The sequence below is a fragment of the Triplophysa rosa genome, linkage group LG16 (genome assembly GCF_024868665.1).
Source record: "Triplophysa rosa linkage group LG16, Trosa_1v2, whole genome shotgun sequence".
Lineage (NCBI taxonomy): Eukaryota > Metazoa > Chordata > Actinopteri > Cypriniformes > Nemacheilidae > Triplophysa > Triplophysa rosa.
Window position 1 is genome coordinate 22,726,309 of NC_079905.1, and position 26,286 is coordinate 22,752,594.

Sequence of the window (26,286 nt, forward strand, 5' to 3'; positions counted from 1 at the left end):
CTTGAGAAAGATCTCGGGTTAATCACTGGACATCTGACATCATATTAGAATGACAGTCCAGTGATATCATGAGATTGACACAGTTTCTATCTGCTGATTTCCACAGTCACACTCACCATCACTGACCCCAGCATCAGAGACCACTTCCTACAATGAAATAACACACACACACACATACGCACACACATACGCACACACACACACACACACACACACACACACAACACACACACACACACACCATCTACTGATCCCTAGTTGAATTATCAGATTGAATAAATAACAGAATAACACGACACGAGCCCACATCATGAACACATATAACCACACATTACAGTTACACACACACACACACACACACGCACACACATTAGTTACACACATGCACGCATCGTCACACACACACATTACAGTTACAAACACATCACACACACACCATCACTGACCCCAGGATCAGAGATAAATAACACACACACACATCTCATCACAGTTCACCTTATGACACTCCACAGCGTCTCTCAGCTCCTGAACATGTTTCTCTCTCTGATGGATCTTCTGCTGAACTTTCTTCCGTGTTTCTCCTAACTGACTCTGAGAAATCAAACACATGACTCTCTACATAATAAAGATAATAGAGAAACATCATCATGGTCATGACTGGAGACCATGACAACAGACATTTATTTAAAAATAAAGTATAACCCAAATAGTAAAGAATTAATGTTCTGCTGGTTATTCTCAACAGTGATTCAACATTAAATCAATGAACTGCTGGGGCAGTTGTGGCCTAATGGTCAGAGAGTCGGACTCGTGACCAGAAGGTTGCCGGTTGGATTCCCAGGGCCGGCGGGTAACAACTGAGGTGCCCTTGAGCAAGGCACCTTACTCCTACTTGCTCCCCGGGCGCTGCAGTGATAGCTGCCCACTGCTCCGGGTGTACGTGTGTTCACCACTTGCTGTGCGTGTGTTCACTACTCTCTGGATGGGTTAAATGCAGAGGTCACATTTCATTGCCTTGTACTCGTACATGTGCAATGACAATAAAGTTTAATCTAATCTTTGCTAGGATTATAAACTTTAGAGCAGTTGAATTTGCATGTGAGTCTCCTCAGTTCCCCTTGAGAGTGGTTCAGTCCACATCACATCAGAAGCTGAAGTCTTATAACACCATCAGGTGGAGTGTGAGCTACAGCGCCACCTGTGCCTCAGTCTCGTGGATTTACAAGATGAGGACAGAAGGATCCATTAATGCTCTTGATTCCCTCTTCGGCGTTGCAGTGAAGAGCATCACAGAGCATTTCTTTAAAGTCCCAGTGAAATAAAAAGGACAATTCTTATTTGGTCATTTTCTTTTTTAAATTCATGTAATAATATTCAGTTAAAATCTGAAAATGCACTCCCGCCCTGCAATGACGATCCAGACGGCTTGGGCGGAGCATGCGTTAACTCCTCCCCTTCAACTGTCAGTCTGCTGCCAGCTTCATTTTAAAATCAATGCAACAGCTGTTTTTACACATCCAATCAAATCGCAGTGAACAACGCAAGCCACACCCACTAATTTTCTCCTTTGAAAATCCTTTTCACTCGGAAATGTGTCAGAATACGGAAGTAAAAAGAAAGAAAATGAAATTGAGCGAGGAATGATTGACTCCCTGTAGCTTCAGCTTCTGACGCAATGTCTTGTTCTGGTCTCAGAATAGTGACGGAAGACATTCTCACCTGTTTCTCTGTTCTCGCTGCAGCCGTTGATACAGTGTCATGATTTCTGTGTTCATCCACCAAACACAACACACAGATACATCTCTGATCAGTGCGACAGTAGATCTCCGTCACTTTATCATGTCGAGAGCAGATCATCTCCTGCAGTCGTCCAGCGCCCTCCATCAGCTTCCCTCTGAAGAGATTCTCGTGTTGCTGGAGATGAGTTTGACAGTAAGACTTGAGACACGTCAGACAGGATTTGATGGCTTTGTGTTTTCTTCCAGTACAGACGTCACACTCCACATCTCCAGCTCCAGCGTAACACACACCAGAAAGTCTCGTCTTCTTCAGCTTCTCCACCATCTCAGCAACCACCACATTCTTCCCTAGAACAGGCCGAGGGCTGAAGGTTTGTCTGCACTGAGGGCAGCTGTAGATTCCCGTCTGATCGTCCTGATCCCAGCAGTCTGTGATGCACCTCATACAGTAAGTGTGTCCACAGTGAAGCGTCACTGGATCCTTCAGTAGATCCAAACACACTGAACACATGAAGTGATCCTCTGAAATACCTTCTGCCATTTTACCACAAATACACACCACAGCTCAACAACACTTTCACTTTTCCTCCATCCACTTTCCTGCTTGTGTGTTTGAGAAAACAGGCGTGTCTGTGAATCTAATAAAAGAGTTCAGTGTGTGTCGGTGTCATATTGTGGCAATAAAACACTGCCGATGGCCAAAGCACTGATCCAGTGGACTCCAACAAACTCATTTGTTGTTGGATCAGTGTGAATTAGCCTTTAGAAACAATAATAACAATACAAACACTATAGTACTGTATGCATATATTCTAATGAAATGTATTTAGTTATTAAATAAACTTTTTTCAGAAGGACTGAATACATGCTGCAAATGCTTTCAAATAAAGCTTGAAAGTACAGATACTACTGGTCAAATATTACTCCACTGCGTTGTGTTCCTTAATTCTTCAAAATATCTCATTATGTGTTCAACAGAACAAAAAAATACAAATTTATTTCTACTATGGTAGTGGATGATGTCACAGAAGTGAAATTGCTTACATTCTTCCAAATATCTTTCTTTGTGTCCAACTAAACAAAGTGATTTATACATGTATGAAATTACATGAGGGTAAGTAATCGATGGCAGAATTTTTATTTTTAGGTGAACTATCACTTTAAGGATATAAATTAAAAGTAAGTGGGGTCATCTCATGTCAGCACACTTTCCAGATAGCAAAAATATTTCATTTAATGTTGAATCAATGTTAAATTGGTCAACACTGACTCAACATTAAATAAGCCATGTTTAGCTCTCTAGGTTCTCACCTCATCCCCAAGCTCCTTTTCAAACTCAAATAAAAACTTCATTAAATACCATACATGACGCTGTAAGTATAAAGTATCTGCCTTTATTTGTTGTGCGCTAATGTCTTTGTCCAGGAGGTGGCAGCATTCCATTACATAAAACTATACACTTTTAATAACTTATTCATTGTTCACATTTTGTAATGAATGAAATCAAAACAATATGTTGTATGTGATCGTTTTTAGTGTAGCCAGTGTTTGTGTAGACTTTGTAGTAAACGTTCTTGTCATTTTCTTAAGCAGCAGATGATTTAAAACAGTATTAAAGAAGTTCACATCTACTCTTATTGCCCACGACCAGCAGAAATAACCAGAGCAGATTTTTCACTGAAATGAATTTCCTTAATCGTTTCAAATAAAAGTTAAGTTAAAATGTGCTGGAACAGGCATCAAACTCTCAACACTTTACAATGAGCTTCTGTTTGTGAATGTCACTTAAACGAAGACTGAACAATACTTCTACACAGCATTAATCCTCAGACACGTGCAGAGGGGGGTGGGGGGGATTGGTGGGTTGATTGGAGGGCAGGGGCGTAGCCAGAACTTTTTTTTAGGGTGACCAAAAGCTCCTTAGAGACAGAAATTCTTTAACTTCTACTGTAATTAACACCAATTCTTCATTACACATAGTTTGCTGGTCAAAAACATACACAAAGAACGTAAAGTAAACAATTTATTTGCAATGCTTTCATGTGCTAACATTATTTTAAAATAATTTGTTAGCTATCATTTGCAGTAAATTAGCATTTTTTAGAGAAAATAAACATTGCAGTACCCCAATTTAAACTTTCGCGAAAATATAATGAATGAATGAAATCCAGTTAAACAAGACCACCAGCACCAGCTGTGCTTAAATTACAACTTAGCCTACTGTAGTTTTGACTTAAACTAAGTTACAACCAGTGTTGGGTAAGTTACTCTGAAAAAGTAATTAATTAACTAGTTACTAATTACACATTCGATAATGTAATTAGATTACTGTAGAAGTTACTCTCTTCAAAAAGTATTTAATTACTTATTACTAATTACTTTCTATATCCTACATCAACCTTGATTAGTTAAGTGATTCAAAGATAGACATGAAACGGCTCTTTTAATTCATTCAAATAAATAATATAAAACTACATAAAGTATTATTATTAATTACAAATGTGAGATTTATACATTAAATCACGGATTTTAAAGTTAGACTTTGAATTTTGATGTAAATTCCTCTTCTGCACACACACATATTACACAAAGTATTTAGTTTAATTACATCAGAAGTAACTGTAATTAAATTACAGAAAAAATAAGAGTAATCCCTTACTTTACTTTTCAAGGGGAAAGTAATTAAATTACAGTAACTAATTACTTAGTAACTAGTTACACCCAACAATGGTTACAACTTACGCACTACAAAATATTTTTGAGTTGCACCATTCAACTTAGTTGAAGCGTAATGTTATGTATAAACTAAATGGAAGCCTCCTATCAGGAATAACTGTAGGAATAAAATCGCATACTCGGAATAACGGAATAAGCTCGTTTCACTCGACATTCTTCAATGATTTACACACATGATAATGCTGACATTTACAGTCACTTACCTTTTAAAATAGAGAACATTATGTGATGACATTTAATTTTTGACTGCTCTAACACGAACCGTCCTAGCGCGCCTCCGTGTGTGTATATCTGCCTGTGTTGTGTACGTCAAAATGAAATAATCTTCTTTTTATTTAATTTGCGGTTGGCAGTAAAATGAAATCACCCATATTGCATGTAATTTATTATTGCATTAAGTAGGCTGTATTGTTTTAAACAGCATTTGTTTATTAAATTTACTTTTAAATATGTTATTCATGAAAGGTAGTATTCTATATACCGATTTTACCGTTATTATGTGAGGTAAAATAAGTTTAAATCAAGAATGTTTTGAAATTCACAACATTTCAACTCAACTTTTTCTCACGAATTTAAAGGCTGCTATTGGACTGATGAAGGTAAACGTCATATTATGCGACTACGCATTACTTTACGGAGAGTTTATGATAGCTACGTTCTGCCTTAAAACCAAATGGTGCAACCGAATAACATACAGATTACAGATTTAGTTACAAACTAGCTAGTAGTAGTTACTAAGCCTCTAGTGTGGACTTTACGTTCACGTTTAAGAAAGAACTTAAGAATGGCTGGTGCAACCCTACCCTGATCCTTCTGCTCGCGATGAACTTCCATGGTACACAGACAGTACACTGTCACGAAGCGAAGAGGTTAGCAGCTGTTCAGATAATAGCGCTTTGACTGCTTGCGTCAGCGTATGACATCATATTAACGCGAGAGTAATGTCCTCCCGTTACTTTCAGTGCATTCGCTAAATGATCTGCGCAGCACTCCGTAAACTCCGACACGCATCTTAAAACTGCTTCGCACAACAGAGGTGGCCATATAGGTGGCCATCCATCATTCAGGGGTAGCCGTTGCCACCCATGGCCACCATATAGCTACGCCCCTGGTAGGGTGCTTGAGCACCTACCTCTTTGGCCCTTAATGTCGAAAGTGCCCTTTTGTCAAGGCAAATTTTTTTTTTTGTAATTAAAGGTCATTCTTGTGAAGGCCTGCTCAATCTAACTATTAGTAAAATTAATGAATAATAATTTAACCCTAAATAAATGACTCACGTGATGACCTTTCACCTGACGACCTCATCTGGGAGGACTCCTCACGTTCAGATGCCTTCAATAGATTAGCTCATTTCCAGGATAGCCTACATACTGTTCGCGGCTGCCGGGTAAGTGGTGTTTTCAGGGGAGCTGTGTGCTTGTTTACTTCTTAGTGTATTTATTGTTATTATTATTATTAGTATTTCACAAGAACACCGTGAAGAGAGCATGCAAGGCTGTTGTGTGTGTAACGTTAGCTGCAGCTAATGTTACTACCCTATGGCGTTCCAAAGGGTCCTAAAAAATGACTTTGCAGCACACACTCGTCTCACTGAACATCTCACTCCACATCTTAACTGTTTTTGTATTCTGCTATTTATTGCATTGAATTCAAGACGCAGACGTGACGTAGACGTCACGTAAATCACGTGTGGCCGTGAAGCGTCTATGCAGACGTCACGCGTCATTCACGTGTAGCAGTGAAGTTATTTGTTTTCATTTTTGCTAACACGTATTGTAACACGCTACTCTACACGGCTTAATGCAGTGTGTCAAGCATCTACTTTGTTAACTTTCACTTCACTCATTCCTATAATAATGGTGAGCAGGACTGTAATCACTTATTCTTTGTTAAAGCCTGAAGGGTTTAATTTCAGAGTAAGTTAAAATAAATACTGCATTGTAGTTTATCACCTGAACCACAGACAGAAATATTCATATAGAGCAAATATGCCTGTCCTAAAAATGACTGGTGAAGAGAGAAATGTATCTGCATCTGACAACATATTCTAAGAGTAACTCGGTTTCAGAAGGTTCAGTCATTATTACATAGGCTAAAAGAACATGCAGTGGTTCATCATGCCATAAATGACATACTTGTAATGCATTAGTTTACCCCCTAGCTGAACTTAAAAAAGACCCTACTTAAGAAAATCTAAAAAACTAATTTTGCTAAGTAATGCGCAGCTACTATGTCGTGTTTGTTTCTTTTATTAACTGTACATGATTCCCTGCTTTTCTGGAGTACTGATGGTCTTGCAGATACTAAATATCAGTTGGTTTTCCATCAAATTTGAACTCTTCCCAAAAGCTGTCCACAAATGACAACCATACAGCTATTAAAACACAAATATTACTAATTGAACACTGTTTATTGACTCAAGTACTAATGCTTAGAATGTTTAAATTAAAAGACGTTCTTAATTTTTATCAATAATTACATGTTTCTTACGGGCATCAATCAAGATTCTTATTTTGCTGACCAAGAGACACCTAGTGGTGAATTGTACATGCTGTATGTTTAATATGCTAAAACATTTAAAACCTTGCCATTTCTTCCTAGATGTAGTCCTTGCATGTTTTTATCAGTATATAAAGTGACGTGAAAGTGACCTATTAGTCAGATATGTTGACCCATACCCGAAATGTGACCTCTGCATTTAACCCATCCAGAGAGTAGTGAACACGCTTACACCCGGAGCAGTGGGCAGCTACCACTGCAGCGCCTGGGGAGCAAGTAGGGTTAAGGTGCCTTGCTCAAGGTACCTCAGTCGTTACCTGCTGGCAATTTTTGCTTACGTTCCAGAAACGTCCTAGCCACGTCCTCAAATAACGTTTTAATCTCATGGAGAAGTTTGTAGCGACGTGATGTACTGGTCCTCAGATAACTGGGACACTGGGAATCGAACCGGCAACCTTCTGGTCACGAGTCCAACTCTCTAGCCATTAGGCCATGACTTACACAAATGATCCTGTCCTAAAACTTACAGTAATTGCTAATTTTAACAAATGTGAGATCAGACAAATTAATACAAGATACTAAAACTTTTATTTACAATTCTAAAAAGAAAGAATACGTTTACTTTCTGTTAATAACGTTACATGTAATGTCAATATAAAAATATTAAACTGGTTGTACTGGAAACTCGTGTAACATAATTTAATTGACATCATTACAGTTCGGCAGACGTGGCGTTCAGTGAGACGAGTGTGTGAAGCTGCAGACGCAGACGTCACGTTCGGCAGACGCAGACGTCGCGTTCAGTGAGACGAGTGTGTGCTGCAAAGTCATTTTTAGGACCCTTTGGAACGCCATACTACCCAGCTAACACGGTACGTTCTGACACCGTCGCCAGTTCGTCTTCATTTGCTCACCCTGACATTACTTTGTAACCACGTTCTCAGGACGTCTTGGCAACGTTCCATTTCTTAGAATTTTTGCTTACGTTCCAGAAACGTCCTAGCCACGTCCTCAAATTACGTTGTGAATTAATCCCATGGAGAACGTTGTAGCGACGTGATGTACTGGTCCTCAGATAACAGGGACACTGGTCATTTGATTAATGAATCTGGTCATTTCTGTTTATTATGTTATTGTATGGAAAATTTATGATCAGAGTAAAATCTGTTATAATGTAAAGACGAATGCTATTAATCTGACTTCTGACAGCTATTAAACTGGACTTTAATTCGATACCACAATTACAACTATTTATGATATGTGCGTGCGCGTGCTCTGCAAAGAACCGCGCGCTCTCATCATTTAAACGTTAACGGTCATTTCTTTTTTCGTCACTGCCTGATATTACTTTAGCGGTTTATTAATATTCTTTCTTTACTTTATACCTTACAGATGTGAGAGTAAACACATATTTTAGTGATTTTCGATCGATTTGGCACGTATAAAAATGAAAGGACCCTGATGTTTGTGAGTGTGACTAAAGAAACTTTTGATTGTTGTTTCTAAAAACGGACAACCTGCTAAATTTATGTGGTAAGACAACAATATAATGTTAAGCCTAAACATAATGTTTATTCATCTCTGTCAATAAATATCTGCTTTAAATCCTCTATATTGTGTTTAAGTCTTTGATATTTATGTCATGTACTACAGTATAAATAAAATATCTGATTGTGATGTACAGTGCTGTGTTGAGTTAAATCGTTATACTGTGCTTTATACATATTTTAATAGGAACTTACTCCAATTATGCATACAATGTAATCTTTAACGGACAGATTAAATCACAAATTAATTTAATCCTCCATGTGAGGGATGATAATTGTTTAATTTAAATTAAAAAAATAGATTTTAACAAGGTGACTGATTGGTCGTTAGGACGTGCTCATCACGTCCCAGAAACGTTATTCGGTACGTCGCTGCGACGAATATGGTACGTTCCAGCTATGTCTTCAGGAGGTTATCACCATGTCCTAACAACGTCCAATGTTACGTCGTCAGGACAAATATGGGAATCACAAAGTTACGTCGCTGGAACGTTATTATGGTACGTCGTGGCAACGACTATGGTCCGGTCCAGGTACGTCCTCACAACGTAACTGTGTTAGCTGGGTACACACAGCAATATATAAACAAAGGTGCTTGTTCACTTCTTGAATCGATGTTTGCTGTTTGGGGGAGAAAAGTTTCACGGGTGTCGAGGGTTCTGGTCTTTTTATATTATTTGACTAAAACTATTAACACTTGAAGTATTATTATTACAGTATTTACACTAGAGTGCCTTCAAAACACTGGTAAAACAGGCTTAGGCCATGTTCAGACATGACTTCTTTTTTGACAAGAAAAAGTTGACGAAGGCGCTTTTTTAGTAAAACAAATAGAAATATCAGCAGAACGCCATGACTTCGGAGGCACGAAGGCAGCCCAGAGAAACAGATAGACAGCGTAACGGAAGTCTATTTGTATTAGAAACAGAGTACGTCTTGCAATAACTAATCACATATTTAAAAACTACAATACTTATTTCTCGCTAGACATGCAATCAGAAGTTGCTGAAAGTGAAAATTAAACTTACAATTATACAAAACTATCCGCCAACGGGCGTTTCGGCTGCCATTTTATTTTTTCGAGCTTGAGCCTTCTCGACCAATCACGTTCCTCGCATGTTGTTATGGAAACGACAGGTCTCTATCATTGGTTTACTGTGAAAAAGGAGCTTGACGTAGGGCGTTTTTTTCCAGAAACGTTTTTTCAACCTCAAAAGACGCCCTGAGCTGCAGAAAAAGACGCCGGCGCTGGTGTTTAAGGCTCGATTCACATTTCGCGTCTAAAACCGCGCGGAAAACGCGAGCTGCACTGCGTTCTCCTTTTTTCCAAAGCGCCTGGGCCCGGTTGCTTAAGCACCTTAAGTGTAATTTTACCTTAAGTGTGTCCTTAAGTATACTTTAAGTTTTACTTAACTTCTCCTATTGTCTTTGGTAAAGGAAAATCACCCCTTAAGTGTCATACTTAAGGGAAAAACTTAAGGTGCTTTGTGCAACTGGGCCCTGGACTTTGCGCTCTCCTGGGTCTGTCGTCGCTAAGCAACCATAGGCCACGATAGTCGTTGAGACGAGGAGGTATAAACAAAGGATATTTGGATTATATGCACTGAAAATACCTTGCAATAACTCTGCTACTAGATTTAGTTATGCTGTGATCATCTGTGTCTCCATTTTCATTGTTCTTGTCTTTATTGGCTGGTTGGTTCTTGTCACACGACCTGCGTTGCGCTTGCGCCTTTCTGAAAAATTGAGATTTTTTCATCTCGATGCGGCGCCGACGCTCCTGAAAAAAAGAGCGCGTCGCACCGCATGCGCGTCGCCCCCTATTTCCGCGCGGCTGCTGTCACGTACTGTGGCAGGAAGAACCCAAGTGCAGGCAGCGGTGAAGGGGTTAACAAAAGACTTTAATTAATATAACAAAGACTAAACAAAAACCCACGATGGGGTGCAAAAACAAAACAAGGATAAGAACACTGAAACAAAACAAGAACTCCAAAACAAAAACTTCCCACAATGGGGCAGAACGAAACTAACAATAATCAAAAACTCAAACTAACTAACACGGGCAAGACAAAACAGGACAAGGCAGGAACTCGAAGAAAATGACCACAAAGAACATCAGCACATGCAAACGTAATCCACGAACACAAGACAAAGAAACAAGAGGGTATTTTATAGGGAGAGACAAACGAGGGATAATGACACAGGGCAGGTGTGGGTAATCAAACACTCAGGGAAAGATAACAAGGAAACGAGAGGGGCGGGGCCAATGACGAGACACGAGAAAACACACGAGAAGTAAAAACAAACAACTCTTGGTTTTCTCACATAACGGACTCAGACGGACTCTGCCCCGATCCCGCCACACGACTAGAATTTCATAAACAAGACGGTGGGACCGTGACAGCTGCCGCGCTTCTACATTTAAAATAACGAATATGCGTGCGGAAAAGACGCGAAATGTGAATCGGGCCTAAAAAAGAGCTCAGCACTTTTTTTGAAAACAAGGTTTTAGACGCTAGCAGCTTCGAAAAAGAAGTCAAGTCTGAACCATGGCCTTATTCTGATTTTCTCATCCTCCGAATTATACTTATCAACGCTGTTTTTATTATCATTATCATTTAAAAAAACTGCAGAAGAGGGTTAGAACAGAATTATATTTTTAATATGACAAAACAATTTTTTCTACAACAGCAAAGACAGCAACATCCCCAGCAGCCCCAACAATTTTTTCTACAACAGCAAAGACAGCAACATCCCCAGCAGCCCCCCACTCATCAGCTAAGATATTTGGAAGAATGTCAGTAACTAGACAGATCTCACCCCCCATTGACTCCCATAGTATTTATTTTCCCTACCATGGCAGTAAATGGGGGATGAGATCTGTTTGGTTACTGACATTCTTCCAAATATCTTTTGTTGTGTTCAACAGAACAAAAACATTTACACAGGTTTGGAATAATCTGAGGGTGAGTAAATGATGACAGAATTTTCATTTTTGGGTGAACTATCCCTTTAAGGTTTTTCGACAATTTTATTCACTTAAGTTTTTAATCTCAGACTTGTTAATAGGTGCAACTAAAATATTTTAAAACTTTTAAATATTAGAATGGTCTGTTCTGTTTCTTTTTCAAAACAGCATCATGGCATTTGCTGCTTTATCAATTACAGACTCATCCGTATTGATACACGCATCAGCAAGGAATGCATCGCTATAGTATTGCTGTATTGATGTATTGAGCACAGCCATATTTAAAGCCTTGTTCCATGTGCCCGTTTTATACTTTGAGCACCTGCCCCTTTAAAGGTCTCTGCACGGCCCTGTTAATCCTGGTCCACTTTCACTTTTAAATCGAATGTTTTCAGATATACCATTAGCAACAACATAAATGATTTTTGTATTTGTATTAATAAACCTTTTTTTGTCAGCTGAACCCCTTGGACCTAGATTATTTGCTTGAAATACTTTCTGAGATTTTTTTTCAATAATTTAAAATCACATTTGCATGATTCAAAAACATTCATTTTTAAGCCTTTTTAAATGTTTTTAACATTATTAAACCTGTAACAACTGCAATTCCCGCGCGAACCACCAGGAGTTCATGAACCTCCTGTAAACCTTCATGTTGACTTTAAACTCGACTCATCTTCAGTTATATTTCATTAGATTTTCTAAAATACAGTTGCCAGACGAAACTTATTGTATTCAATAATAAAATCTAAAAGCAAGTAGCATGTTGTTTAAACATGATATTTATTGAGTTGTCCAGTAACGTAACTCAATATTTTGGAGTCTTTTTTGCATGTTTTTAAGTCACAGTGAGTTTCTGTGGCTATATGAAGTCAGTTTTATGAAGATCAAGGCGTAGTTTCAAAGTAATCATTAATAGTAGCCTACAAATATTTGTTGAAATATCACAAACCCAAGAAAACAACTTCAAACGGAATCTCAGATGAGTCACAAACAATTCATTCACACAGGATGACACAGTCCAGGGGTTTCTCAAAACCATCTTTATTCTCAGTTCATCTTAGGTGCAAACAAATCTTTTGCCAAATCTGGGAATCTATTTCTAGTGCAATGTCTCATCCGGGATACCCAAATCACATCATGAGCTCAGTTCAAGGCTTCACTGTCACACAGCAGACTTGTGCAATACGTTCATTTAGATAAAAAAAAGAAAAATACATTTGCCAGTAACATTAGAATTTACATTCAATCTATATTCCCTCACTCATGCCAAAAACATATTGTGGACATGATCTGGTTAAACTCATCTTAACTAACATAAGACACAGTGAACTGACACGTGATTGTGTTTTTAGGGCTGATGACATCTCTGTGGTTTATTACTAAGTTTTGCTTTTTATTTTGATCATAATTCAGGTGCTGGATTTTTCCAACTATTAGTATGAATAAATGGCAGATGGTATATTGTTGTCATTAACATGTTTGAACAGTTCATTTGGAATGATGACACTGGGGAGGGATCACACAGTTGCTGTGATTTGGGTAGACGGTCTCTCTTTTGTTTCCTTGTTGTGTATGTTCACACTGTGCATAAACATCTGTAAAAAATATCTGCAGTCTGAAAAATACAACCTCTTTCCTTTACACCATATATATGTTTATTCTGTAGTGCTGTGTTTGTGTTTATTGGCCTGTGTTCTCAGAGAGAGACCCTCAGACGGGTCCAAAACCAAATCCGTCAGCCGTAACACTGAATTCTTTTATAAAACCGGTCCCTCGTTCACCGCATCATGTACCAGATGAGGTCACAAAAACAAGAAAACATGATTTTTTTTGGAGAAGGATTGTGAAGATCTATTTTCTAAATATGTTTTTGCAATTACAAACTTTGGAAGAGCCTTAAAGAAAGGATGCGATTGACAATCAAGTTACTGGCCAAAGTTTTATTCACATTTGGGTCCGGCAGAGGGTCAGTTCTGGACCCTGGCTGTGGTCTCTCTCTCTCTCTCTCTGTGAACACATTGATTGTCTGTGCATTGAGTTTGTTTAATATGTCTTATGTGGACGCGTATGTGCCATGAAATCCAGAACATGTAAAACCACTGGAGCGATTCTATTGCTTATAAAAGGCATCACTACAACAAAACACTGATAACTGTGCAGCTTCTTGAGGTGTGATGTGAATTTGTAGGATCTTTGAAAGAAACACATCAAGCAGTTCTGTCTTTTCCTGATGCTGAGTAGAGGTATGTGAGATTCAATCTCTGTCAAAGAAACATTACAAAAAATAATAATACAGGACAGAGCCGGTGATATCTGTGTGTTGACCAACGACCTCACTGTTGTGTGTGTGTGTGTGTGTGTCCAAACAATGTGAGGTTAACTGACAGAACTGTACGGAGGTATAAATCGGCAAACTCTTAGCACCAACAAGTTCAAGCAGAAGCCTTAGATCTACAAGTCATGGCAATAGGCAGAATACAAATGAAAAGGGAATCGAGTTCCTTCTCTATGCGAGACATAAACACTGCCGGGCAGGTCGAGCGATCGCTAGTACAGAGAAGAGAAATACTCCTTTAGAACGCTCATTGCAGAGAACTTTTTTGGCACTTCAACAGAGGCATTCTGAGCGAAACAGATACTAAATGGGTTTCATGTGTGTTTGTGCCAAATGCAACAGCGACAGAGAACGTTTTGCCAACATTCAAAAATATGTTATCACAATGTTATTCCTAAATGTTTTTAAACAAACAATTTAATAAGAATGTTTTTAGAAAGTTTACCAATGACATATAATGTTGATAAAATGCTCTTTCTATTAGATCTTACCTTGGGGCTAAAGTTTTTTTTAAGTTCTTCCCGGGAGTGCCTCCTTGTGTGTGTATGAGGGTCTGTGTGCCCTGTAAACGGTCAGATGATTTTTTATAGCTGGGGCATAACCATCATTATAACTGATCTATGACCTGTCATTTTCTCATGTCTGTGTTTGTTTTGAGAGGATAAAGCCCTGATAGCACACGTACATCTGGAAGACGTCTATGTGATGTCTGCATTTTGTTTGCTCATCTCCAACTTGTCTCCTGTCAGATGTCTGTAAGATGTTTATGATTTAGAGTGTATGTAAAACCGCTCTTTCTAAGACGTGTAGCAGATGTATTACACATCTTCCAGACGGACCTGTGCTATCTGGATGCATAGGCAGTGATATTTTAAGTGAATGAACCCTGTGTTAAACTCTGAATGGTCCACAGCTCAGACAGAACCCGTAAGAGGTCTGATGCTGTGTTGTTAAGCTAATGATGCAACGGTTTTGTTTCAATGAGCTTGTCGCAAGTGCATTCTGGGATCAGATGCCTTAAACTTTGGCTAAAAGTGACATATATTAACATCTCAGAGTTACTGTAAAATGAGACATTATTAACCCTTTCGCAGCCATTGACATTCTGAATCTTTGACAAAAATGCCAATTTCTCAGAATGCTTCTTTTATCAAACGAATCCACTATTAAGTTAGTTTTGTCTTTGTTTAAAAGCAAAGACTTCTTTTGATATATTAAATGTTTGCAGATTTATACAAATTATTTTTGTGGTCATAAAGGTTTTGTGAAAGTGATCAAATAAGAGGCCGCTAGCTGGCAAACGTTTTTATAAACACTAGCGGGGAAAGAGTTCTGTGAATGTCGTCCAGGTCAGCGGCTATTCTATTCGTTCCTATGCCCCGGTTTGTATCATGTACGTAAATGAAAAGATCCTCCCTTGCTGTCAGGTGCAGTTCAATCTTTTTCTGAGGCTGGCTCTGACTTCTGCTTACCAATGCATAGTTCATACATCTCAGTTAAGCGGCATCAAAGACTATGATCACAAAAAAACAACAACTGAACAATGAAAAAAACAGAGCCAAGTAACAGAAAGACGAGTTTTTACAACAACAACAACAACAAAAAAAAAACGAAAAGAAAGACAAAGAATGCGTAACTCTATTCACATGTACCCGCTTCAAAGAGGAATGGTTCCGTTCAAACTCGACCAGACCGCTGATCCTACAGCTATGGAATGAAAGAATGTTCAGTAGTGCTAAAACAGAACCATGTGACCAGAACCAGAGGGCTGGGGTGAGGGGGATCGCTGGAGGTCGGCGGTGGTTGGAGCAGTCTGATTGGCCGTCAGTCCTCGAACACTTCCAGGAAGAGAGGCGGAAAGAGCTCTGTGGGACATTCCACCTTCATGTGCAGAAAGCGGCTGGCGTGACAGGCTCCGATCATGCGCAGATCCGTCACCTTCATCAGCAGCTTGGGCCAGAAGTGTGCCACCGTGTGCTTGCGGTGGTTGATGTAATGTTCAAAGGCCAAAAGGAAATCCTCCTGACAGCGTTCGATGCGCTCCACGCTTGTTAAACCTGGACGATCTGCCGGTGGAGCCACAAAGAGAAAGAAAAACAGACCGAGAGACACGTAAGCACAACGCTCCCAACACACATTGTAAACTTTGGAACATCACTTGTCCCGCACAGCTGCAATGAACATGAAACTTCAAATCATTAAGGTGTACATTACTTTAACAATTTTCTCATTGAGTAGCATCACATTACTATTGATCATTCTTTAAAGGAATTCTTTAAAGAAATATAAAAATGACGATTTCTTTGTATTCATGGAATACTGCAGTGCTTACTATAAATAGCCTATCAGTGTGGCCCATTCTCTATTTTAAATTAGGCCTGTCAAACGATCAATCGCGATTAATGGCATCCAGAATAAACGTTTGTGTTTACATAATATATGTCGGTGTTGTCATGATCCTGTCCTCCCTGTTAGGAGTTTTCTAGGTTTGTGGACAGGGTTGTGACAAAGACAGGCTTAGGGTTAGGAAAGACAGGTTTAGTACCATGTCTGTTGTGCTTGTTGTGTTCTGTGTGGAAGCACATGGCCGTTGTTTGTTGCTTTGTGCCATGTGCTCTCCTGTCGCGTGTCCCGTCTATCTTCCTTTAAGTGTTTCATTCCCGTCACCTGTCCTTTGTAATTACCCCTCGTTAGTTTTCCCTATTTAATGCCCTTGTGTTTGCTATCCTGTGCTGGTTCGTTCTAGTTGTCCCCCCACGTCTAGTTGCTAAGGATGTGTATGTTTCATTCAAGTTGTTTTTGGTTTCTCGTGTTTTCGCCCCCTCGTGGGAAGTTTTTTGTTTAAGAGTTTTTTGTCATTCCTTAGTTGTTATTATTTTCCTGTTTTGCACCATCGTGGGTTTTTCTGTAACTTCATTAAAGTCTTTTGTTTCATTTGCTGTCTGAGTTCTGTCAGTACCATGACATGTGTACTGTACATATTCATTTTGTATTTATAAACACAAAAACATACACATACATGTTTATATATTTAGGTAATGTTTACATTTATTTATTTATATACCAATCAGTTAAATTATATATACAATACCGGTCAAAAGTTTTGGGACACTTGACTGCAATGTTTCTCAATATTTTAAAAAACTTTTGATGAGAAAGTGTACGCTTAATTACTAGAATTTTTTTGCAAACATGCATGTTTTTTCCTGCCAAAGCTAAAAAATGTTTTGATAAAAAATATTTTTGAAATGTATGACTTTGACTGAATAATGAAGAAAGAGCAGCCAAAAAGAGCACAGAATAGGTGGGAACTCCTCTAATATTGTTTAAAAAGCATCTCGGGGTGAGACCTCGAGAAGCTGCTTGAGAAAAGCACAAGAAAACATTTCTGTTAATTCTAGTCAAAAGGTGACTGCACTGAAGATGATAAAATACAACATTTGTATTTATTCGTTTTTTTTTACAACATAATTGCCATAGTTCCTTTTGTTTTGTTTCATTACTTTGATGAGTTTATTATGATTCTAAAATGTGGGGAAAATATGAACACACAAGTGAGTAAGTCACCCAAAACCTTTGACCAGTAGAGTAAATGTTTATTCATTTTGATATTTCATATTTTTCTTAAATATATGCATGTATGTGTGTTTATAAATAAAAATTAATATGCACAATACATAGACATATATGATGTAAACACAAACCTTTACTCAGCTCTAATTCAAAATCATGAGCCCTCATAATCTTCAATCAAAATTTGAAAAAGCACTTCCGCTGAGGTCATTTAGACGGCTTGGGCGGAGCACTTTAACTCCTCCCCTCCAACTGTCAGTTTGCTGCCAGTCCATTTCAAAATGCAAGGACTGTTTTTATACATCTAATCAATTTGCAATGGAAAACAAGCCATGCCCACTATTTTTCGAATTCCATTTTACTCTGAATTGCGTCAGAATACAGAGGTAAAATTATCACAACTTTTGGTTCACAGGGACTTTAAAGTAGTCCACATGACTCTAGTGATTTAATCAATTTTATCTGAAGACAAACAAGACATTTGTGAAAGAAAACCTGTCATATTTTGAGCATATTTAGCAATCAAGTTTAAATATAGCGCCGATAATGTAAAATCTCACAGGTTTTTGTGTCTCAGCATGAAATGCATATGACGATTCAATGTTTTCGATCCCAAACACATTGTTTCACTTCAGAAGACATTTCTTAACCTAACGGAGTTCTTTGGATAACTTTAATGATGGATCTCCCACATATAAGAGGATAACACGACAGCACTTTAATTATTTGTGTTCAACTAAAGAAATTAAGTCATATACATCTGAGATGACATGAGGACGAGTAAATGATGAGAGAAGTTTCGTATTTGGGTGAACTATCACTTTAAGCTAACCTTTCTAGTTTATACTGTATAGATATAGCCTTGGCCTAGTTTCAGATATCTATTTCTAATAATGGCTGACAAACAATCACTTGTCCATTAGAAAGCTTTCAGGATTCTTGTTAATACCCAAATATTGACGTGATAGTCACTGAACGTGTCCCAGTCAGCTCTGACGCTGGACAATCTGTTCACATGAGCCGGTGAGATGAGGATGTGGCCGCTGAAGTCTTTAACTATTGATTGTGTCGATCACAGTTGAAGTGTAATCCTGTGTTATAACATTATTAAGTGGTTTCCCCTCATTCGGCCGTGTAATCCGAAGTATTCGCCACTGGAAGAACCGGCTGCCGCTGGACTATTGACTTTTAAAGAACTGTATGGACAAGCGCCTTACAGTTTTTCAGGAAAGACTTTACTTGACTAACACTTTACAATAAGTAAGGAATGATTGACGACGGGCCGTTCAATTATTTGAAAGCATTCAACAGCCCCGTGGTATAAGCATTATTTAATGCATTAGCTAACAAGAAATACACTGAGCCAGGACCGGCGCCAGGCCAGTAATAACAGAGGGGCAATGGGACAACTCAAAGGGGAACAACTCAAACTCACCAGGTGACAGAAATGCCATTCATAACAGTTTATTTGCACAAGAAAATAATGTTTAAATAGCAATATAACACCGTCACACGTCAATTTAACTTAAACGTATAGTTTAAAGCACTCCATTTTGCTTGACGTTGTAGATTATGGCTTCACAATGCGACGAACATAATTTATTGTTATTTGTTTGTGTAAGCAGTGAACGTCACAGTTTTACTAAGCATAGTCTTTTTAAAATATATTTCTCATTCATATTACATTAAAATTGAATAAACATTAAAATGTAGTAAAATTATGTTTGTTAAAAACACAAAAATGGGAGGCACAGGGCTACCCACGGGAGGCCGTGCCCCCCCACTCTAGCGCCGGGCCTGCACTGAGCAATACATTTTTACAGCATTCGTTTATCTTTGATAAAGTTACTGAATCCCAATACAAATGTTCATTTGTGTTTTCAGAAGTATTGCTCATAGTTAAAGCTGCAGTCTGTTACTTTTGTCTCTCTATCTCCATCTCTGTTTAAAATATGAAATTGCAGTTTACTTTAAGTACTTATTCCAAAAGAACATTTCCTACAAAATGCGACCTGACAGTTAAATTTATAAATCACGATTTTAATCTTTCTGTTGTGAATTGAGAGTAACACCGTGTCTACACCGGACGAATTAGAACCCATTATAATTGTACATTTTGTCCACACAGGATGTGGTGTGACGCAACGTGACAATCCCATTAAAACAAGCCGTGTGTCATATCGTGTCGCGTTCGGTGTAGACACGATGCAAGGAGAAAGTGTTACTGATATTTCAACAGGTGTCTCTGAGGAAATCAAAGTTTGACCAATGGATCATGTTCTGTATGTAGTGAAAGACAGCACTAACCGGAGGACAGCAGAATGACGGCCTGCAGCAACGCCACCTCTGTATCATTCAGGTTAAAGGACGACAGCGAGACTCCCAGATCAAAGATGGCGTCCGACACCACGCCCAGACCGCCGTTCTTCAGCTGACCCCGCGTGACGGCCATCTCTCCGTTCAGCGTCAGAGTCTCGCTCTCGGGATCATAGCGTACGGCTGCTCGAAGAGACATGATCTCCATACAGCAGCCCTTCAGCAAGATGATCTGATCCTCACAAGGCAGCTAAACAACACCACAACTTACTGTCTACGCATGAGACACTTTGGAATTGCGGATTGGAGATTTAGTAGGTCGGGTGTGTAAACTAGTACGCTCTTACCTCACAGAACATGGGCAGCTTTTTGGCAAAGTCCACCACACGCGTGATGGCGGGGGTGATAATTTTTGTAAACTGACTGAAGGCTTCGATGTCCACTTTGCTCCCCTCGGGCGCATTGATGATGGGCGCCGAACCGATGTCCTCGGGCTGCAACGACAGGAAGGGGAGGGGCGACGTGCTCAATAACACGGACGTCAAAAGCAATCGGTCATTCACAGCAAATCCTCATTCCCCTCTAAAGCACACAGAAGCCAAGAGACACAGCGAGACGAGAGGAGACCGGTTATCGAAAGGAGGAAAGATGGGAAACTTCAACTAGGAGACGAGAGAGCGGAGCAGAAAAGCTGTCTTTCTGGAGAGCTCATTGACTAGGGTTGTCCACTGATATGTCGCCAAACAGATTGGTGCCCTTCTGACCAGAAAAAACGTGACGTGAAAGACAGACCAAGCCGCATCTAAAGAGGACTGGAGGCCGAGTACAGCTCAAATCCAGCCCGACGGTGACATGACTCCATTATCTTTGTGTACACAGCGAGCAGAGAGCTACACAAACATGGCGAAAACAAATGCCTCAAGCGTTCAACATGTCCATTTAGCCAGACAGAAATGGAAGCAGCTGAGAATTTGGTGTTGGATACAAACAACAACATGAGTGAGAGTGTGTTTGCTCTGCTGGCTCTTACCTTGGACTCCTTCACCCCCACTGCACTCTGGTCAGAAGTACAGAATAAATTACATGTTATTTCATTAAGTAGCATTGCTTCCTCGACCTGTTGGGCAATCAACAGGGATCGTGAAGTTTCAATGAAGAACCCGAGTCAACTAAAAAGAAACAAGTTTCAACTGGACAGGTGAGAGACAGAAAGAGAAAGAGAGTGCAGACAGAAACAAAGTGAGATATTGAGTGGAGTCTCCATGGGATTCAAGACCTCAAATCGTCTTCGATTCTATAGGATGATTGACATCAAACGTAATACTGCACGTCCGCCAAACGAATATGAGTGAATGTCAATGTCAATCGTCATCCCACCGTTCTACCTCTCAACATGACAACTAGAGCTGGACGGCACAGCAGTATTTCAGTATTCTTTATGTTTTTCTGAACGGACTACAGGAGTGCCTACATAAAATATATGAAAACATTCCTAGACTCACAGGAACATTTTTGAGCGATCATGTCACACTGATAATTGATTTAATGTTGAATCAATCATGAACTTATTATAAACACATTAGAAAATGTATAAATGTATCAAACAACATGGATGTATTTGCTATTTGAGATTGCTAGATTCACTTGAACCAAATTGCAGAAAATTGCAGAGTTGTTTTTAAACTTAAGCCAAATCTGAGACGCTAGTGAAACTTCTCTGTTGCTCTCGCAAATAGTGAAATAAAGAAGGGTCACAAAACAAAAAGACTAAATACACAAATAAAAAATAGCGGCCAGCTCTCATGACAGCATCCGACTGTGATGCTAAACTCCACATGGAAACCCACAGCAGTGTTAGTCGTCAATCTGAAGAGCACGGAGTGACATTAAAAGACAAAAGAACAACTGTATAACAATCAGAAACGTGGTTAAAGACAGACAGACAGGCTGACAGAAGATGAGAGGATAGAAAGAGTGTTTGGGAAACGGAGCTTGAGGAAAGAGGGACAAAGATGTTCCGTTAAAGTTAGTTCAGCTGCCTCTGTGGAAGAGAGTCTCCAGTGTCCATCTAACACTCCTCACTCTACAAGGAGATACAAAAACATGGACATATTAACATCGGGAAGAAGGGTGCGGATGGGCTGGGGAAGGGATATCTGGGATGGTGGGTGGGATGGGGATAAGGGAACATCCTCAACATGTGAAACATGGCTGCCATGTCATCGAGGGTTGAGATCCCTCACCAGGAATTTGCGTTTCTGTTTCCAGTGGTTGCCCTGGGCGTTCGTGGCCACGTGGGCTTCGGTGACCACGCGGATCAGCTCCCATTCCTCCTGCGAGGGCTCCGGTCGGTCCCACGCTGTCTTCTGGAGTTCCTCGCGCCGCCGCCGCCGCTCACGATTCTCCTCGATCAGCTTCCGTTTGGCCAGACGCTTACTGTCATCCAATACCACTGCAAAAACACAAAAGTGTGTCGCTAGCATGATTATTACAGTTAACTGTCAAGACATTTTTGTTCATTCAAACCAAATCAAATATTATCCAAAAAACAACATGAAAATTTACATGAAAAAAGTTTAAGATGAGGTGCTAAAATAATTAACTGGAAATACATAAAACTCAGTAAAACTGAAAGAAAATAAACCTACTCAGCAATACTTATTAAATAATAAAATGACCAAAACACATAAGAACATAAAAAATACAAAAATAAAAGCTCGTTCAAATGACTAATACAATGACAAGTAACTGGGGTCAGAAACACAAAAACAGTGAATTTGGACATTCAAGGTTTCGTAAAATAGACGTTTAATAAAAAAAGAAAAATGTCAAAACGTTTAAGTGGTCTTAAACAAGCTATAGTCGCTTGCGTTTAAATGTAGTACACTCACAGTCTGTTGCCATGCCGACAGCGAGGCATTTCTTGAAGCGACATTCCTGGCACTGGTTACGTGTGACCTTATCGATGATGCACTTGCTTTCGTACTTGCACGCGTATGTCGGGTTTAAGTTCTTTTGGATTGTACGCCGGAAAAAACCCTTTAGAAACAAGATGCATTTTAAGAAATTTCCTTCATTTAAATAAGGTCAAGAAAAATAAAAGAGTGCAGGTGAAGGACTCACTTTACAGCCCTCACAGGTGATGCAGCGGTAATGATAACCGGTTGCTTTGTCTCCACACACAACACACAGCTCATCCTTGTCCAGGTAACTTGGTATGTACCCTAAAACAAGGGAAAAACTCATTACAAACATCCCACTAAACACAAAGGACAATGCGTTAAATAAAAAATAAAAAACAGAAAAACAATGGCTTGTGTTCTTAAGTTTAGGCAGGTGGCAGCAGCTCAGAATCAATACGTGATCAATAACTCTCGAGTGGTTCAGAGGAATCAGACAATGGGCTCAAAACTTCTGTAACCACGTGTGTCGCCACCAATCAATACAATACAACATACAACATAACCTAGAAATCAATAGACTACACAACAAGACTCTGAAAAAGACTTAAAACTCATCATCCATCACGTCTTATTGGTTTTCAATTCAGACAATTTAAGAATGACTGTTAGATCTGATCCATAAATACTACATTACTACATTAATACTGTAGAACAGGGGTCTTCAATGTTTTTGGGGCAAGGACCTCTTAGATGAGAGATGCATGGAGCAGGGACCCCCTTATACTAAATGTGTAAACGGAGCTATTGAAATAGAAAAAACCCTATTGTCACAGCAATATTATGTTAAGACATTACATTAGCACTATATGTGATTGTTGCACATAGGCTAAATACTTTTCTGTGTATTATTTTTGTTTTTAATGTAGATTGCTTGATTATTTTAAGGGATTTTCAGCATCAAACATTTTCATTTTACTGTGAGATGGACAATTACACATTTATTTGAACCTTAGTTTTTATTAAGGATTCAATGAGATGACTGACCCTGGTTAATGGCACAAAGACTATTCTAGTGGAGTGGTTGTCTCTGGATGCGAAAGAAATTAGTGCAGATTTTATGCATTCTGTTGTAAAATCAGGCCGTTTTATTAAGTGTCATTCTTTTTTTTCTTCCGCTTCTGTGTGTGTTGCAGAACACACCGCTATTTTATAATTCTGAGCTCCATTGTCTTTCTCATGGATCAGCATTGTCACGGCTGTTACACGAAAATTAACACAAGTTTTTTTCTGCAGAGCATCATATATCAGATCAGGAGAGCAACATGATGCGACGAGTCCACATTATTTTCAGGGCAACTTGTTTGACGTCATCAGTACTACACGGTGCGCGTTTCAATGATTTTAAACACGTAGGATAGTTCTGTCAGAGTTTACAATGCAGAAGCGGTGTTGTGTCATTTGGCTGTCAAATTAGCGCTTTACAGCTTAACAAATTTGAACAGAAGTTCAGAAACATATGAGAATGCACTGTATTTTCACACAACTCCTTTCATGCGGAAAGGAGACAGAGAATGCACTGATTCTAACCCTACCGGTTTTTATGATGCAGATGTAATGTTTCTTCCATTGCTTGCTTCCGCTGCCTGAACGGATGTTTTTGTCTGTACGCACGCAGGTTAAACTTGCAATGCGCGGGAGCTTCAATGAGTCCGCGCAGCCACGCACGTGCGCAGCTTAAAGAGAACATTGGTTGTAATATTTCTGTACCCAGGCTTTACATTTTTAACAAAAAGTTGCCTGTGAGTAAACAGTAATTACCCTTGCAGACCCCCAGTTGAAGACCCCTGCTGTAGACGCATGATCTTTAATAACTAGGACAAAGAAAAGGTCCTGTGCCATCAATCAAACTGCAGAAAATTCATCCAACTCTTGAAAGACTTTAAACACATGATGGAATGTTTGAATCTAATAGAGCAACAGACTATTATCCCGCCGACGATGCCAAAAACAATACAGAGATCCTACTATGTTAAAAGCGTTTAGATCGTACAGATTCAGGGTGTCCATCACACTAGATCTCTCACCATCAGCAATACGACTGTGTCTATTATTCAAAGATACTCAAGCATGAGACAGATAACGAGATGAAGTAAGGATAGATCTCTCATTACTTTTTGTAAGAACTTAATATCAATAAACTCCATTCAGCCCTAATGAATGCCAGTGTGCCGTGTGATTTTTAACCTTTTTGTCTATCATTTAAGTCACAGATAAAACAGATAGAAGATAGAGAAACAGAACTGGCGAAAGTCCAGAAGCACCCAACACAAGCTCAACATTTTCCTTAGACATCTGAAACCCCAACTGTCCCACAATACAACCCAACAGCCCTCGCACAGAGGACTACAGAGAATCTTCAGTGAAGCCTCAAAACCCAAAAGCACCACTACATCGTCTTCTTCAGCTCTCCATACCCTTCTTATGTGCGGCTTGCATCCACTGTATCTGAGAGAAGTCCGGTCTGCCGTCAGAGAAGAAGTCAGGCTGGTGATAGTGACTGAGCGGCACCTCCATGCTGCATAACTCGCTCTTAAACACGGGGTTTCCCCCGCTGAACGGGCACCCATACGGCTGTCCCGGCGGCCAGGCCTGCTCCACATTAGGAGGGTGATGGTGTAACGGCTGGGGCTCACACTGGGCGAACGCAGGCCCTTCACCGCCGTACATACAGTACTCGCCTCCAGACGGGACAGTGTAACCACCGCTCATCCCGTGGGCCATGTCGTACATGTCTGACATACAGTAATTCATCACAAAACTCTTCAAAGGCACAAAAAATTAATTGAAAAAATATGTTGTGCAAGCACAAATATCCTGGGCTACAGTAAGTATCTAGACAATAAACCAGGAGACAAGCGGCCTGCGTGAAAAGCGTCTGGAGGACACGGGGTCTTATATATGGAGGAGACACCCGCCCCATTTGTCCCTCGCCCTGCCAAATTGGGTGGAAGATTTCTGAGCACGCTCATGTCTAATCTGACACCGGACAAATCCAAGAGGTTGAACAGACTGAGGCGTCACATCCTCGGATGTACATGACGCACACCTACACATCCAACGCTCATGTCATATATCACAATATCAGTATAATATTACCACCAGAGTGATGTCAACGTGAAAAGACATCCCAAAACTGATAACCGGAGCATTACAGGAGATATTGCGATGGGATCTGTACTGATAAATCACAGCAACAGATGACACCTGCTCAGGTGTGTCTTCAGTCAAATGATGTTAATCAATGGAGTGGAAAGCAGGACGGGCCTGTCCTGCTTTCAGTCTGTCTGACATACATGTAAAAACACAATTCATGTACTACAGGCTGTACCACGGTAAATACAAGAAAAAAACAGTGTACGATGAGGTACACACTAATGGTGTTATCACAATTATGATGCATGCATCAAAGTGTATGAAATTAAATGATTTCATTATTTTATTAAATTAAATTAAACCAAACAATTTTATTTAATGACATTGAAGTACTTGTGTTAAATATAATAATTCTGAAATATGACAAAAAAAGTATTTAAATATATTTTATCTTTATATTAATGTATATATTATAACAGCATACTTGTTTTATACTTTTGAGTGTTACTAGTTT

At 39.4% G+C, this 26,286-nt stretch overlaps 2 protein-coding genes across 4 annotated transcripts in view; both read right to left on the minus strand.

Annotated features, from left to right (window-relative positions):
- Positions 1-453: 453 nt before the first annotated feature.
- LOC130567517 (E3 ubiquitin/ISG15 ligase TRIM25-like) lies at positions 454-2,388 on the minus strand. Its single transcript, XM_057355698.1, has 2 exons — positions 1,720-2,388; positions 454-591 (listed from the first exon to the last, which is right to left on the minus strand). The coding sequence occupies exons 1-2, from the start codon at positions 2,278-2,280 to the stop codon at positions 454-456; spliced, it is 699 nt and encodes a 232-aa protein (XP_057211681.1). The 5' UTR covers positions 2,281-2,388.
- A 10,113-nt stretch (positions 2,389-12,501) lies between these two features.
- The window catches only part of LOC130567420 (thyroid hormone receptor beta), a 118,361-nt gene continuing 104,576 nt past the window's right edge, over positions 12,502-26,286 (minus strand). For 2 of the 3 annotated variants that reach the window (XM_057355501.1, XM_057355502.1), the window contains 7 exons: positions 22,840-22,940; positions 22,608-22,755; positions 21,960-22,168; positions 20,747-20,833; positions 20,064-20,210; positions 19,708-19,966; positions 12,502-15,893 (listed from right to left, as the gene is read on the minus strand). In XM_057355501.1, the coding sequence (XP_057211484.1) occupies positions 15,652-15,893; positions 19,708-19,966; positions 20,064-20,210; positions 20,747-20,833; positions 21,960-22,168; positions 22,608-22,755; positions 22,840-22,940 (1,193 nt within the window). In that variant the 3' untranslated portion in view covers positions 12,502-15,651. The remainder of the gene's footprint in view (positions 15,894-19,707; positions 19,967-20,063; positions 20,211-20,746; positions 20,834-21,959; positions 22,169-22,607; positions 22,756-22,839; positions 22,941-26,286) is intronic. The other variant, XM_057355503.1, reaches the window with a different exon arrangement.

Excerpts from the sequence above, each read along its gene's own strand:
- LOC130567517 (XM_057355698.1), bottom strand. The coding sequence starts at position 2,280 with ATGGCAGAAGGTATTTCAGAGGATCACTTCATGTGTTCAGTGTGTTTG. Across the intron at positions 592-1,719 it reads CAGCGAGAACAGAGAAACAG|AGTCAGTTAGGAGAAACACG; the intron begins GTGAGAATGTCT and ends TTGATTTCTCAG.